We start from the raw sequence: 13,243 nt of genomic DNA, 5'->3' as shown, positions 1-13,243 counted from the left end.
CGTGGACGACCCCCTCGCGTGGCGCACGACGGTCGGTCGCCGCGACGGCGTCGACATCGGCGGCGCGCGCGAGGACGGCGCGCGACCGCACGGGCGGACGCGCGGACGCGAGCGCGGCGTCGGTGACGCCCGGGACGACGATGTTGCGACGCACCGCGCGTTTGCGCCGGGAGTTCGTGTACAGGAAATCGCTCGAGGGGAAGGAGCGGGAGCTGTATGAAAAGAAGCGAACGATTCGACAGTGCCTCGAGGATGGGAAACCGATCCCGACCGAACTGCGACGGGACGAGGCGCGGTTGCGAGAGGAGGTGCACGCGGAGGATGTGCACACGGCGCGATACGGTGCGAGAGGGGTGGTTGACGATGAGTACGCGAAGGCGGCGGAGAGCGAGCCGAGAGTGTTGCTCACGACGTCGAGAGATCCCTCGTCGAGGTTACAGCAGTTTGCGAAAGAGTTGAAGCTGTTGTTTCCAACGAGTCAGCGCATCAATCGCGGGTCGCAAATTTTACCGGATCTCGTCGATTTGTGCAGAAACGGTGGGTTCACGGATTTAGTCATGGTGCACGAGCACCGAGGCGAGCCGGACGGGCTCGTGATCTCGCACTTACCGTTCGGACCGACGTGTTACTTTGGAATCTCGAACACGGTGATGCGACACGACATTAAGGATCAGGATCTCGGCCACGTCAGCGAGGTGTTTCCGCATCTGATTCTCGAAAATTTCACCACGCCGCTCGGGCAGCGCACGGCGACGGTGCTGAAGCATCTCTTCCCGGAGCCCAAGGCGAAGTCCAAGCGCGTGGTGACGTTTGCGAACGATGCGGATTACATATCTTTGCGTCATCACACGTATGAGATGCCCAAGGGGGCGAAATCGGTCGCGCTCACGGAAATCGGTCCGCGGTTTGAGATGCGACTGTACCAAATCAAACTGGGGACGGCGGAGCAGGACGACTGCGACATCGAGTGGAGTCTGCGTCCGTTCATGCGGTCGGGTAAGAAGGCTAGGCTTTAGACGTCGCGCGAACGCGCGCTGTGTACGATACCGTTTTAGTATATGAACCGTAGAAGAAGCAACACATTAGCAACTCAACTCAACGATACAAAAGCCTACGCGCGCGACGGTTACGCCGACCCCTCATTCGTGTAAGCCTCGGACAATCCGTCCACGCTCCCTCCGCTTCGATCCTCCTCGGGTATGTGTGAGACATCGTTGAACACCGACAATCCCACGCACTCTCCGTCCTCGCCGACGTCAAAGTATAAAGAGTGCACGCACGCGTTTTCCGAACAAAACAGCGCGCCCTGTTTCCCCGTCGTCCTCGGCGACGCGAACAGCGTCTTGAGCAATATATCGATGAACATACCGTGCGAGACGATGATAATATCCGACGCATCGCGCTCGCCTCGACCCATCGCTCGCGCCCGTTCCCAAAGCCACTCCGCGAAGCGCGCGCCTCTTCGCTGCGCCTCCTCCACCGTCTCGCACCCTCGCCTCGGATCCCACCACCCCTCTCGCATCGTCTCCGGCGCATCGATGTGCGACCCGAACTCTCGCGCGATCTCATCCGTGGTCATCCCTCGCCGTCCCATCGCTCCGTCCGCGCCGTCGCCTCGCGCCCCTTCGAAGCATCCGCCGTGTTCGTGCGCGCGCGCGTCCACGGTCCCGCGCGTCCCGAGCCCCGCGCACACCCCGAGCGCGGTGAGCATCGCTCGACGCATCGGTGACGTCACGACGCGCACCCGCGCGTGGGCCTCGCGTTCACGCGCGAATCGCGCTCGGAGCCATTCCACCTGCCTCGACCCCTTCGGCGTTAACCCCGGATCGGCGACGCGGTCGGGATGATCGATCCCGGGCGCGCGCAACGCGTTGTTCTCGCTCTGCGCGTGCCGCACCAGGACCACGCGCATCGACGGTCGCGCTTAGGTTGAGATGGAGATTCGATGACGATGCGATTCGGTGTGACGCCAACGGCGATGCCGTCGATAGTGATCGACGCGCGCGTGACGCGCGGGCGGCGACCATGGGGTGCGCGTCCACGAAGGCGATCGATGCCGAGCCCGGGAACGGGCGTGATGCGCGCGCGCGGGCGAGGGAGGGAGACGAGGCGACGATGACGGATGCGGCGATGATTCATGATTCGAACGACGGCGAGGACGGTGGACGCGTCGGTGACGAAGGATGGGGCGACGAGCGCGCGCGCGTGGGAGATGAGGCGATGCGGTCGATGGAAGGGCGAGCGGGCGCGTCGCGGGAGGTGAAGGAGAGGTGGATGCGGTCGCCGCGGTCTCGCGGGACGGGGAAGAGTCTGCGCGGCGCGGCGGACGGCGGACGAGGGACGCCCGTGGTGAGCGGTGGGAGGAGCATGATCGAACTCAGGAGTTTTAACGATCGTGATCGCGACGTGGGGACGTTGGATGACGCCGTGGTGCGAACGCGGGGGCGCCAGGATAGGGGGTTGCCGCCGACGCCGACGGCGAACGGACGCCTCGAGCGGGCGTCGCGTTCGAGCTTGGAGAACGATGCGGGGGGGAAGATGTCGGTGATGTCGTGGTTAAAAGACGTGGGGAGGGGGGGGAGGGGGGCGAACTGGCAGACGCCGACGACGGCGTCGACGATGTTGGCGCACGCGAGGCAGCGGGCGCAGCACAAGAGGACGCTCAGCCTGTCTATTAACTCGACGGACGACTTGTCGGCGTTCGCCGATCGCGCACCGCAGCGTGTGAGCTCCGGTGGGATTCCCGTGGACGTCATACTCGAGGATGCCCGCGCGTACACGGCGGATGATTTCCTTTCTGACATCGAGAATGTCGTCACAGGCATGCGAGAGCGCCAAGACATCGTGAGACGACTCACCGTTGAGACGATTGACGCGTGCAAAACCTTGGTCGAACTCGAGGCTCCCGTGGAAGCGATGCTTCGGTTGAAGGAAGTGACGATGGAAACGGTCGAGGACGAATTGGATGAGAATTCGACCATTCTCTCCGACGGAAGCTCGTCGGCGGTGCATCTCGCAGCTTCGCTTGCCGACGAAGATGGGTTCGAGATATCTAGCGCGATTCTCACTTCACCGTCGAGATCGATTACGCTGAGATCGCCGTCGGGATCGAGTAGAAGAGTGGGAGAGATATCGCTCGAAGACGTCGAGGCAGAGTTGCAAGACGTGAGACGAATCGCGTTCGAAAGCGCGCCGCCCGAGCGCGCGTTGAGTCTTTTTTAGCTGTACAGTATACATAGGAGCGTTGTAAGTGGCATGTGATTCACTCTATCACAAAAGTTTTCTAGCACATTTCTAGAGGTGAGAAACGCGGCCGGATTAATCGAAGAGGTCGAAGTCCATTTCTTCCTCCTCTTCTTCCTCGACGGCGGCGGCGGCAGCCTTGGCGCCGCTGTCGCCGCCAGCGGCGGCACCGCCGGCCGGAGCGGCGGCGGCGAACGCACCCGGGTTCGCGAGGTAGTCCTTGACCTTTTGAGCCAACTCGAACGTGTACTCGGTACCGATGGAAACGGCGAGCACGTTCTTGTACGCGTTGACGATGGAGTGCGGCACAGACGCGAGCGTCGGGTAGCCGGAGGCCAACGAGAGGGAAGCAATCTGGGAGACGCCAGACATGAACTTCTTCTCGAGAGTCTCGTTCGTGATGTCCAAAACGGCGGACGGGTACATGGCACCCTTGTCGTAGACTTCAACAACTTCCAAACCGTACTCGAACGGCGTGAACTTCATCTTGGAGAGGAGAGCCGCCGCGGACGAAGACACGCGGTCGCCGACCTTGAGCACGACAATGTCGTTAAGAATTTCGATGGAACCCTTGTTAATCTTCGTCGCGATGTTAAGCGTTTGGAAGAAAGACGTTTGGGACGGCTCCATGCCCGTCGGACCAGCCGGGACGACGACTTCGACCGGCGCGATGGCGCCGACGCGCGCCGGCGCGGGGACGACGAACTGCTTCACCTTCTTACGGACTTCCAAGAGGTCACCCTTGGTGAAGATGATACCGACGTTGCCGACGAGCTTTTCCGCGAGGATGTTCCACGAGTCGTTGCCCGATTTCTTTGCGTAGTTACTGATGCACTTGCGCATGAGGGTGTTCTTACCCATGAGCACGACAGAGTCACCGCGAATGGACTGCGCGATTTCGAAAGAGCGCGTCGGGGTCAGTACACGGTTTTTCAAACGTCATTTTCATTCGATCGAACGCAGTCGAGGACGAATCGCGACATCGTAAGCGTCGAGATCTCTGTACGTTGCGGTTAGGGCTTTAAACCCATCGCTTCGCATCATCTGCAACACGTACCGCGCGGATGTCCATGAATTGCCTGGAGCCGACGTTATCGGCACCGACCAAGAGGGCGGTGTCGTAGTTGTCGAGCAAGAAGTTGACCTTCTCGGCGTACGTTTGCTTCTTAGCGTTCACCATCTTTGATTGACGATGGGTGTAGATTGGTTGCTTAGCGGCGGGACCAGGTACTGCTTCGATTGAGCGGTAAGGAGAGCGCGAGCGTTTTGCGCTTCTTTAACCCGTGCGCCGCGAATGGACGATAAAGTGTGTGACCTTACCGAGACGGCGGTTCGCGACGTCGAGAGAACGAGCGTCGCAAAGAGACGGACGCGTGCACCGGGGCGGTGTCCACGGGTTTTCTTGATGTACATACGTTTTTGTTGCTTCTACCGGTAAATCGATTACAATATGTGTTCCGTGCGTCTCGAGTGACTCAGACTCAATTCACCATGGCGGCCTCGTTGAAGACGAACTCGGCTTGGTTATCAATCATGAACTGCGTCGATCGCTTGACGTCCAAGAACATCCCGTACACCTTGGAGACATCATCTATGTCCACTTTGGCGGATTTCCTCTTACTCGCGCGAAGAGAAGCGGCGGAGATGAGTTGGATCGCGTATCGCAGACTCGTCTCGCACGCAATTTTGCACAACAAGTCCTTGGCGTCGTCGCTCATATCCACGTCCTCCTCCTCGCATCGAATCTCTAAGATCGCTTTGGATTCACGTTCATCGTACGGCTGGGTGTGGATGATCAACAGCCGCTCGAGAAGATCGACGGGGATGCCGTGCGGCGAGCGATAGTCAGTGCCTCGAATCTTTGTGATGCCACGGTTGGTGGCGACGACTAAAATCGGCGCCAATTCGTTCTCAAGCGCGCGGTTGAGAAAGGAAAAGCACTCAATGTCCAGCATGTGTACCTCGTCGATGAAGAGAACGCCCGGAATGATCTCAGCCTTGCCCTCTTCTTTCCACTCGGACACCCTGTTGTCGATTTGTTCGCGAACCTCCGCGCGGATCTCCCCGGTGTCCCCGGCGAACAGAGCGAGGTAACCCTGCGCGCGGGAGTTGATAACATCGATTTCGTGCAACGAAACCGTGTGCACCACCTCCTGACGCTTCTGAAGTTCGCCCTCGGGACACGCGACAAACTTGGTCGACGCGCCCATGGCGTCGTAGTCTCGCGACTTGGAGAACGAGCGCCCAAGCTTGGTGACGCGTCCGCTCGCTTTATCGATGCTGATAACGTCCCCGGCGTTCACCTTGGCCTTACTGATAGCCTCGATCATCTTCGTTCCGAGATCGTACACCGTCTCCATGTCGGTCGTCTTCATCGTCAGCTTTCCCGTCTTCGCGTGCGCCTTCGCCATGGCCCCGACCGGGCGATCGATCTCGATCTCCACCACCTCACCCTCGATTATTTCCGTCTCCTCCTTAATTCTCACCCCGATCGCCTGGCGAAACGCCTGCGTCAACGCTTCCGTCTTTGACATTTCCATGGAGTAAATTTCGCTCGCCGCCATGCTCGCGAACGGCGTCTCGTCCCCCAGCGTCTTCGCCATCCCTCTCGCGATCGCCGTCTTCCCCGTTCCCGGCGCGCCCGCGATCAGGACCCCTCGACCCGCGATCGTGCCGTCTTTGATCATGTTCGCGATCACCCCCGCCGCTTTTCTCGCTCGAAGTTGACCGACCAATCCTTGGGACGATCGTCTCGCCTCCAAGCCGTCGTCCAGGCCTAAACCTCGCACGTGCGAGTGCGCGCCGAGACGCTCGACCCTGGTCAGGGTCGAGCTCGAGCGATGAGGGACGCCGATGTCCGTCATGGGACGTGCGCGACGCGACGGAGTCACGGGACGTGTGACCACGATGCCGTGGCCGCGAACGGCGGCGGGGGGTACGGACGAATGATGACTCGTGAAAAGCGTGCGAGGCGCTCGGCGCGGCGTTGACCCGCGCGGCGCGCGGCGAACACGGCCGAGGGAATCATCGTGGGACAGACGCGTGCGAGGGAACGATACATCTATCTACGCTTCGAACGCACGCTCGAACGCGGCGCCGTGGACGACGGCGTCGAGCGCTCAGTCGGTTTCATCGCGCGCGCGTCCGCGGAGTCGTCGCTCGAGTCGGCGTCGTCCTCGGCGGCGGTGGGGGCGTCGTCCGAATCGTCTTCGGTGTCGAGATTGACGTCGTCGTCGTCGTCGTCGTCGTCGTCGTCGTCGTCCATTTTAGATGGGTCCAAAGCCCTGGCGTTGTCCGCATCGATCATTTCTTCGTAATCGTCGACGGAGGCGAACACGCCGCCCGAGTCAAAACCTTCGACGCCTATCTCCTCGTCCACGTCGGCTGATGATTTTCTCACGGCGCTCTTGATCGCCTTGATCGCAGCTACTTCCTTCTCACGTTCCTTCGCCGCGGCTTCCTTGACGAGATACCCTGGAGGTTTGCCGTAAGCCTTCGCGAGCGCGTCCAAGCCGTACGTGTCATCCTCGATGCCTTCCTCTTGGCGTTCGGATTTGTAGAATTCCTCCTCCGCCTCCTCGTCCGTGTCCTCGTTGAAATCTCCCTTTCGAACCTTCTTGAGGGGCACGGCGAGGGCATCTTCGTCGTCTGAATCCGAAGCGTCGTCGAGTTTGATTTCTTCCAGCTCAAAATCCTCGGCGGCGTCCTCGCCTTCTGATTCGCTGTCGTCGTACTTTTTCTTCGGCATCTCTCCATCGGGATCGGAGTCCGACGCGGCTTCGTCATCTTCTTCACTTGTTGACTTTTTATCCGATTTCTTCGTCGCCGCCGCCGCTTTCTCGGACTTGTTGGCGAAGTATCGATGGAAGAAGATGTCCGAGGGATCGACTTCGGATTCCATGAGCGACGCGAACTCCGCCGTGCCGGGCATGTACGTCGTGTCCGCACCAGATTCCACCGCGCGCATGACAGCAGATCCACCCCCCTTGGTCTTCTTCTTTGGCTTCTTCTGCAACCATTTGTCTAGGAACACGGTGAGCGTCATGTCAGAGAGAGGGTCGCCGTCGTATTCAATCGGTTTTCCCTCGAGCAACGTTCTCGACATCGCCGCCACGGATGGGTGCGCGTTGGCGGCGAGAACGTTGAGTTCCCACCAGCTAGAGAGCTCAGCACGCGCGTAGAGGGGCTCTCGTTTCTCCATATCGTAGCGATCGCTCGAAATTGGGCCGTTTTGCCTGGCGCCGCCGCCGTCCTCAACCTCGTCGTCGGACGATTTATCACTCTCGTTGTCGGCGTCACCGTCGGCGTCACCCTCGAACAGTCCGGTACGGTTATCGTCTTTATGGTCGTCTTTGACATCGCTGAAGTGTTCCAGCGCGTCGTCATCGACCTGACGCGGCTCACGAATCGCGTTCCAGTGTGAAGGCTGTTTGGCCAAGAATTCGCTCACCGCCATGAGAGCGCCGCACGCGAACGTGGCGGGCGCTTGGGAGGCAACTTGAAGCACGCGCTTTACCATGGCCGCTGCACGCTTCGGAACAACGTCTTCTCGAAGACTTTTGAAAATCAATGAGAGCACTTGGGCGTTATTGGACGAACGCGCCAGTCCAGGGTGAAGAAGCAGCGCGTACAGCGCGCGATAGTATCGATCGCTCACGGACGAGCGAGCCGACAACAGCTGGAAAAGAAGCATCATCGCTTGTAGAGCACCGTTGAGATTTGGTGAGTGAGCGATGGTGAACAGAGCGGGTGAGATACGGTCAATGAGCGCATCAACCTTTTCGCTTGCGACGTACGGAAACGCACGGTTGATCCCAGTGAGCAAGGCTGCGACAACTCGAGCGTCAACACCGGCCCCCAACTGCGTGGGTTGGGCCGGCTTGTTATTTTTGCCTCCTCGGCCGCGAGCGCCGCGACCTCCGCGACCACTGCGACCACCACGACCGCCGCGACCACCGCGACCGCCCCGACCACCATCCCGATGACGTTTCTTGTCCTTCTTTGCCTCCGTTTTCTCCTCCTCCTCCTCCGCAAGATCCTTCTTCAGCGACAACTTGTAGAGATACTGGAATAACCCGAAATAAGCCTCGACGAGCTGCTCCGCGAGAGCGGGTCCGGTGCCCTTGCGAGAGAGCGGGATTTGATTCAGCATCACCGCGGCGTAGTACTGCGCCTTGAGTCCAACGCCTCTTCTAAACGTGAACGCCTCCACCTCGCGCGCGATGATGCTCTTCATCGCCGGGTGCACTTTGATTAGTTCTAGTAACAAGTATGACGCGCTCGAGGCGATCTTTCGAGAGGGATCGCCAAGCTTGTTGACGAGAATATTCAACAACTGACGCTCGCCCTCGGGCTTTGCCTTGAGCAGCGCGTACGCACTCTTGAGAGACTTTTCCTTGAGGATGGGCAGAGGATCCCTCGATAGCTCGTCCAATGCACCAATGAATCGCAAGTACATGCGCTTGATGGAGTCTTCGACATACCAGTACATCAATCGCTTGCGTTCGTGAGGAGCGCTAGCGGCCGCGGCGAGCGGTTGCTCGCTGAAATACTTCAACTTTCGATCCGGAAGCAAGCTCTCTCTGAACAACGCTTCGAGAGCACCAATGGACTGCACCGCCCCGCGTTTTCCCCCACTCGCGCGAGCGCGCTCGACGATACCCAACAAGTGCTCTAGAGCTTTCAAGTTCGCCGCCGGATCCTCGGTGACGCTCAGCACGTTTGCGGCTACCTTGTCGCTCGCCGTACCATTCGTGCGCACCATCTCCAACCACTTGGCGTTCGCGTCGCTCTGTCTCTGCATTCGTTTCGAGAACGTATTCACGCGCTCCTCCAACGCGCTCTTCGCCACGGTTTCCTTCGTCTCGAGATCTTGACGCGTGACCTCCTTCGCCGTCGACGCCCGTCTCGCCTCCGCCCCGATTTCCTCGCTCAGCGCTCTCGACACCTCGTACCAAGCACCGCCTCGCGCGCTCGCCAGCGCATCATTCGCCCCGTTTGCCGACTTATCGTCCGTCTTACCCGGCATCGGTCCCGCCCCTGGATTCCACGGTCGCTTCTTCGTTCCCGTCGCCGCGGCGTCTTCGCCTCGCGCGCCGCCGGCTCGAGACTTTCCTCTTCCGTCGTCTCGATTCTCATCCGCGGCGTCATCCGCGGCGTCGTCAGAACCTTTATTTCGCGCGCGCGATCGCCGTTCCCGCGCGCCGTCGCCGTGGCGACGATCGCGATGCGGTGTCGTGACATTGCTCGCGCTCGGGCTCGCCGCCGCCGCCGCTGCCTCAACCTTTTTCTTCGCGTGCGATGCTCGGAAATCTCTGTCGTCGAAACCTCTGGCGGTGCCCTTCGACGCGGTGGCGTCGACGAAACCGAGCGTGGACGCGAACGCCTTGACGTCGGCGTCGAGCTCGACGTCGACGTCTTGACGACCCATCGAGTCGAGGGGCGAGCCAGAGTGTGAGGCGCGAGGACGACGAACGCGGAGAGAGAAACGATCGGTCGTCGAACGAAGAAGAAATCCTTGAGTGCGGAGGTGAATTATGAAAGAAAAGGTTCTAGCGAGCTGGCGACGGAGTCGCGGCTAAAAGTATACGAGTGGTGGATTAATACACGCGCGCCTTTGGCGGAATGACTTCCATCTCGTCGTCGAGCGTGTAGTGGTGGTTGGGTCGGTAGTCGATCTTCACCTTGCCGTTTTCGACGTAAGCGAGGGTGTGCTTCATCCACGTATCGTCGAGACGGTCAGGAAAATCTTCGCGAGCGTGCGCGCCTCGACTCTCCTTGCGCTGCTCGGCGGAGTGCATCGTCGTCTGCGCGTTTGGCATGAGGTTGTGCAACTCGAGCGCCTCGACGAGATCGGTGTTCCAAACAAGCGATCGATCGGTGAGCTTGAGGTTGTCCAACTGCGCGGCGACGTCATCGATGCGCTTGCACCCGTTCGCGAGGCTTTCCTGAGTCCTAAACACGGCGGCATCATCTTGCATCACCTTTTGCATGGTTCTGCGCAGCATCGCCGTCGGCGCCGAGCCCTTGGAGTTGCGAATTTTGTCCAAACGTTCGACCGCGTTCGACCCAGCGTCGGCGGCAATCTGGCGGTGCGGCGTTCCCGGCTTGAGTTTCTCGGAGACCGTGTTCGCGCACGCGCGACCGAAGACGACGATGTCGAGTAACGAGTTGGCGCCGAGGCGGTTGGCGCCGTGCACGCTCGCGCACGCAGCTTCGCCGGCAGCCATGAGACCGGGGACGATGGCGTCCATGTCACCATTCTTCGGCGCGACGACCTCGCCCTTGTAATTCGTCGGAATACCACCCATGTTGTAGTGCACCGTCGGAATCACCGGGATCGGCTCCTTGGTGACGTCGACACCGGCGAAAATCGCCGCCGTCTCGGAGATGCCCGGCAAACGTTCAGCCAGAAGCTCCGGAGGCAGGTGGTTCAAGTGCAAGTAGATGTGATCTTTCTCCTTACCCACGCCTCGTCCCTCACGAATCTCCATCGTCATTGCGCGAGACACGACGTCTCGACTCGCGAGATCCTTGGCGCTCGGAGCATAACGCTCCATGAAGCGTTCTCCCTCAGAGTTACGCAGGATGCCGCCCTCACCGCGCGAACCCTCGGTGATGAGACAGCCGGCGCCGTAAATGCCAGTTGGGTGGAACTGCACGAACTCTTGGTCCTGCAGGGGTAGACCGGCACGAGCGACCATGGCGTTACCATCTCCCGTGCACGTGTGCGCCGACGTCGCGCTAAAGTACGCTCGACCGTACCCGCCCGTGGCTAAAATTGTCTGATGCGAGCGGAATCTGTGTAACGTTCCGTCCTCCAGGCAAAGCGCCATGACACCCACGCACTCACCCTTGTCCATGATGAGATCCAACGCGAAGTATTCCACGAAGAATTGCACGTCGTGCTTCAACGCGGCGCCGTACAGCGTGTGCAACATGGCGTGCCCGGTGCGGTCCGCCGCCGCCGCGCATCGATACGCCTGCCCACCCTTGCCGAAATCGAGCGATTGCCCACCAAACGCGCGCTGATAAATCCTCCCGTCGTCCGTTCTCGAGAAGGGCATCCCGTACTTTTCGAGCTCGATCACAGCCTTCGGCGCCTCTCGACACATGTACTGAATCGCGTCTTGATCGCCGAGCCAATCCGCTCCCTTCACCGTGTCGTAGGCGTGCCATCTCCAATCGTCCTCCGTCATGTTCCCGAGCGCGGCGTTGATCCCACCCTGCGCCGCCACCGTGTGCGATCGCGTCGGAAACAACTTCGTGACGCACGCCGTCTTGAACCCGTGCTCACCCAGACCGATCGCCGCCCGCAAACCGGCGCCGCCCGCGCCGACGACGAGGGCGTCGTACTCGTGATCGATGATCTCGTACGCCGACGACGCCGACGTCCCCGAGTACGCGCGCGCGAACCCATCGCGCGATCGTCGCGATCGACCCCCCCCGCGCGCACCGTTCGTCCACGAGCGTCCACCGCGCGCGTCCACCGACGCGCGCGCCGACGCCGATGCCATCGACGACGCCGACGCCATCGACGCCGTGGACACCGCCGCCGTCGACGCCGCCGACGCGCCCGTCGCGAGCGCGGCGACGGGTCCGACGCACCCCCGTCGCAGCGCGCGTCTGGACGTCGAGGCGAACATCGCGCGCGGACGTCGACGCGGTCGACGATCGCGCGACGACCGACGACGACGACGACGATGACGATCGCGTCGCGGTCGACGCGCGCGGTCGATCGAGGTCGGTCGACGCGCGCGTCACGGTCGATCGCGGTCGATCGCGGTCGACGGGGTGATGTATGGACGCACACGTCGCACACCGACGATAAAACACCGTCGATGCGATGCGTGCGCTAAACCCTGGCGCACGCGCGTCGAGCGGCGACGAGACGCGTCAACCAACGGTCGATGGCGATGGATGGGCGATGAGGATGATGACGATGAGGATGATGACGACGACGAGCGACGACGGGAGTGACGCGCGCGACGACGACGACGACGAGGACGACGACGACGGGTGACGACGGCGACGGGCGCGGTAACGGTGTCCCGTCGCGAGCGAACGCGAAAGGGGCGCGGTAACGGTCGAGCGATGATGGGCGCGGGCGGCGGGTGAGACGGACGATGGCGCGCGCGCGATGGTCGGTGCGCGCGAGATGGATGACGACGATCGTCCTCGCGTCGATCGTTCTCGCGTGCGTCTCGATCGCGTCGGTGTGGATGCGGATGCGAAGACGACGACGGGCGAGACGCGCGAGAGCGCGAGACGCCGCGGCGCGGGACGGCGACGCGCGCGGGACGGCGCTGCGAGGACGAGCCTTAGGACGAGAAATCTTACGACGCGGGAGCGATGATGAGTATGAGAATGATCGGGGACGTTTCGTTGAACGGGAGCGTCGAGAGCGCTTGAACGTCGAGAGCGTCGCGCCGCCGACGATTTCGCCGGCGCTCGCGACGAGCGCGGACGACTCGTCGGGAGACGAGGCGCGAAGAGCGAGACGGAAAGCGATGGAGAAACGACACGCAGCGCGTTTACGCAGTGCAGACATCCGTTGACGACACAAAGCGGGAAACTCTCAGAGGTAATCCGAAAGATATCCGCCCTCGACGCAGCGGACCGACTGCGCGTTGTCTCGGAGCTGCTGCTCCACGGCGCCGTCGCAGGGATCGAACGTCCCGCCATTTTCCTCGGTACAGCGCTTGAAGACGTTCTCGAGAACGCCGGAGATGCCTCCTTCGCACGGAATTGGAATTTCGTCCGCCACTGATAGAGCACCAGAAACGAGCGCGCCGACGCAAGTGCTTCCACACAGACCATCGGGATCTTGCACGCAAACCATGAGCGTTTCCATGAGCGCGTCCTCGTCGAATGTCGGGCACTGCCAATTCGCGAGGACGGCGCCGGGCGTGAAAGTCACAAGGCACACGAGAGCGAGGAGCAAAGATCTCATTCTAGAGTTCATCGAGCGTGGGGTAGTGAGACCTGGGAAAGAGCGCGT

At 61.1% G+C, this 13,243-nt stretch overlaps 8 protein-coding genes across 8 annotated transcripts; 2 read left to right on the top strand and 6 right to left on the bottom strand.

Moving 5' to 3' along the window:
* Positions 1–140: 140 nt before the first annotated feature.
* Positions 141–1,016, top strand: OT_ostta14g00140 (Anticodon-binding; the record flags this gene model as incomplete). Its single annotated transcript, XM_022982483.1, has 1 exon — positions 141–1,016. The coding sequence occupies one exon, from the start codon at positions 141–143 to the stop codon at positions 1,014–1,016; it is 876 nt and encodes a 291-aa protein (XP_022841268.1).
* Positions 1,017–1,126: 110 nt separating this feature from the next.
* On the bottom strand, positions 1,127–1,912 carry OT_ostta14g00130 (Histidine phosphatase superfamily, clade-1; the record flags this gene model as incomplete). The annotated part of the gene is made up of 1 exon (XM_003082760.2): positions 1,127–1,912. One exon carries the CDS (start codon positions 1,910–1,912, stop codon positions 1,127–1,129), a length of 786 nt encoding a protein of 261 aa, XP_003082808.2.
* Positions 1,913–2,025: 113 nt separating this feature from the next.
* On the top strand, positions 2,026–3,222 carry OT_ostta14g00120 (unnamed product; the record flags this gene model as incomplete). The annotated part of the gene is made up of 1 exon (XM_022982482.1): positions 2,026–3,222. The coding sequence occupies one exon, from the start codon at positions 2,026–2,028 to the stop codon at positions 3,220–3,222; it is 1,197 nt and encodes a 398-aa protein (XP_022841267.1).
* Positions 3,223–3,318: 96 nt separating this feature from the next.
* OT_ostta14g00110 (Ribosomal protein L10/acidic P0) lies at positions 3,319–4,423 on the bottom strand (the record flags this gene model as incomplete). The annotated part of the gene is made up of 2 exons (XM_022982481.1): positions 3,319–4,131; positions 4,301–4,423. The coding sequence occupies 2 exons, from the start codon at positions 4,421–4,423 to the stop codon at positions 3,319–3,321; spliced, it is 936 nt and encodes a 311-aa protein (XP_022841266.1).
* Positions 4,424–4,724: 301 nt separating this feature from the next.
* On the bottom strand, positions 4,725–6,107 carry OT_ostta14g00100 (P-loop containing nucleoside triphosphate hydrolase; the record flags this gene model as incomplete). The annotated part of the gene is made up of 1 exon (XM_022982480.1): positions 4,725–6,107. One exon carries the CDS (start codon positions 6,105–6,107, stop codon positions 4,725–4,727), a length of 1,383 nt encoding a protein of 460 aa, XP_022841265.1.
* A 197-nt stretch (positions 6,108–6,304) lies between these two features.
* On the bottom strand, positions 6,305–9,673 carry OT_ostta14g00090 (Armadillo-type fold; the record flags this gene model as incomplete). The annotated part of the gene is made up of 1 exon (XM_022982478.1): positions 6,305–9,673. One exon carries the CDS (start codon positions 9,671–9,673, stop codon positions 6,305–6,307), a length of 3,369 nt encoding a protein of 1,122 aa, XP_022841264.1.
* Positions 9,674–9,842: 169 nt separating this feature from the next.
* On the bottom strand, positions 9,843–11,888 carry OT_ostta14g00080 (Succinate dehydrogenase/fumarate reductase,flavoprotein subunit; the record flags this gene model as incomplete). Its single annotated transcript, XM_003082755.1, has 1 exon — positions 9,843–11,888. One exon carries the CDS (start codon positions 11,886–11,888, stop codon positions 9,843–9,845), a length of 2,046 nt encoding a protein of 681 aa, XP_003082803.1.
* A 932-nt stretch (positions 11,889–12,820) lies between these two features.
* On the bottom strand, positions 12,821–13,207 carry OT_ostta14g00075 (unnamed product; the record flags this gene model as incomplete). Its single annotated transcript, XM_003082754.2, has 1 exon — positions 12,821–13,207. The coding sequence occupies one exon, from the start codon at positions 13,205–13,207 to the stop codon at positions 12,821–12,823; it is 387 nt and encodes a 128-aa protein (XP_003082802.2).
* Positions 13,208–13,243: the final 36 nt, after the last annotated feature.

This window comes from Ostreococcus tauri (assembly GCF_000214015.3).
Source record: "Ostreococcus tauri WGS project CAID00000000 data, contig chromosome 14, whole genome shotgun sequence".
NCBI lineage: Eukaryota > Viridiplantae > Chlorophyta > Mamiellophyceae > Mamiellales > Bathycoccaceae > Ostreococcus > Ostreococcus tauri.
The sequence above is the reverse complement of the archived record's forward strand: the minus strand, read 5'-3'. Positions and strand labels throughout refer to the sequence as shown.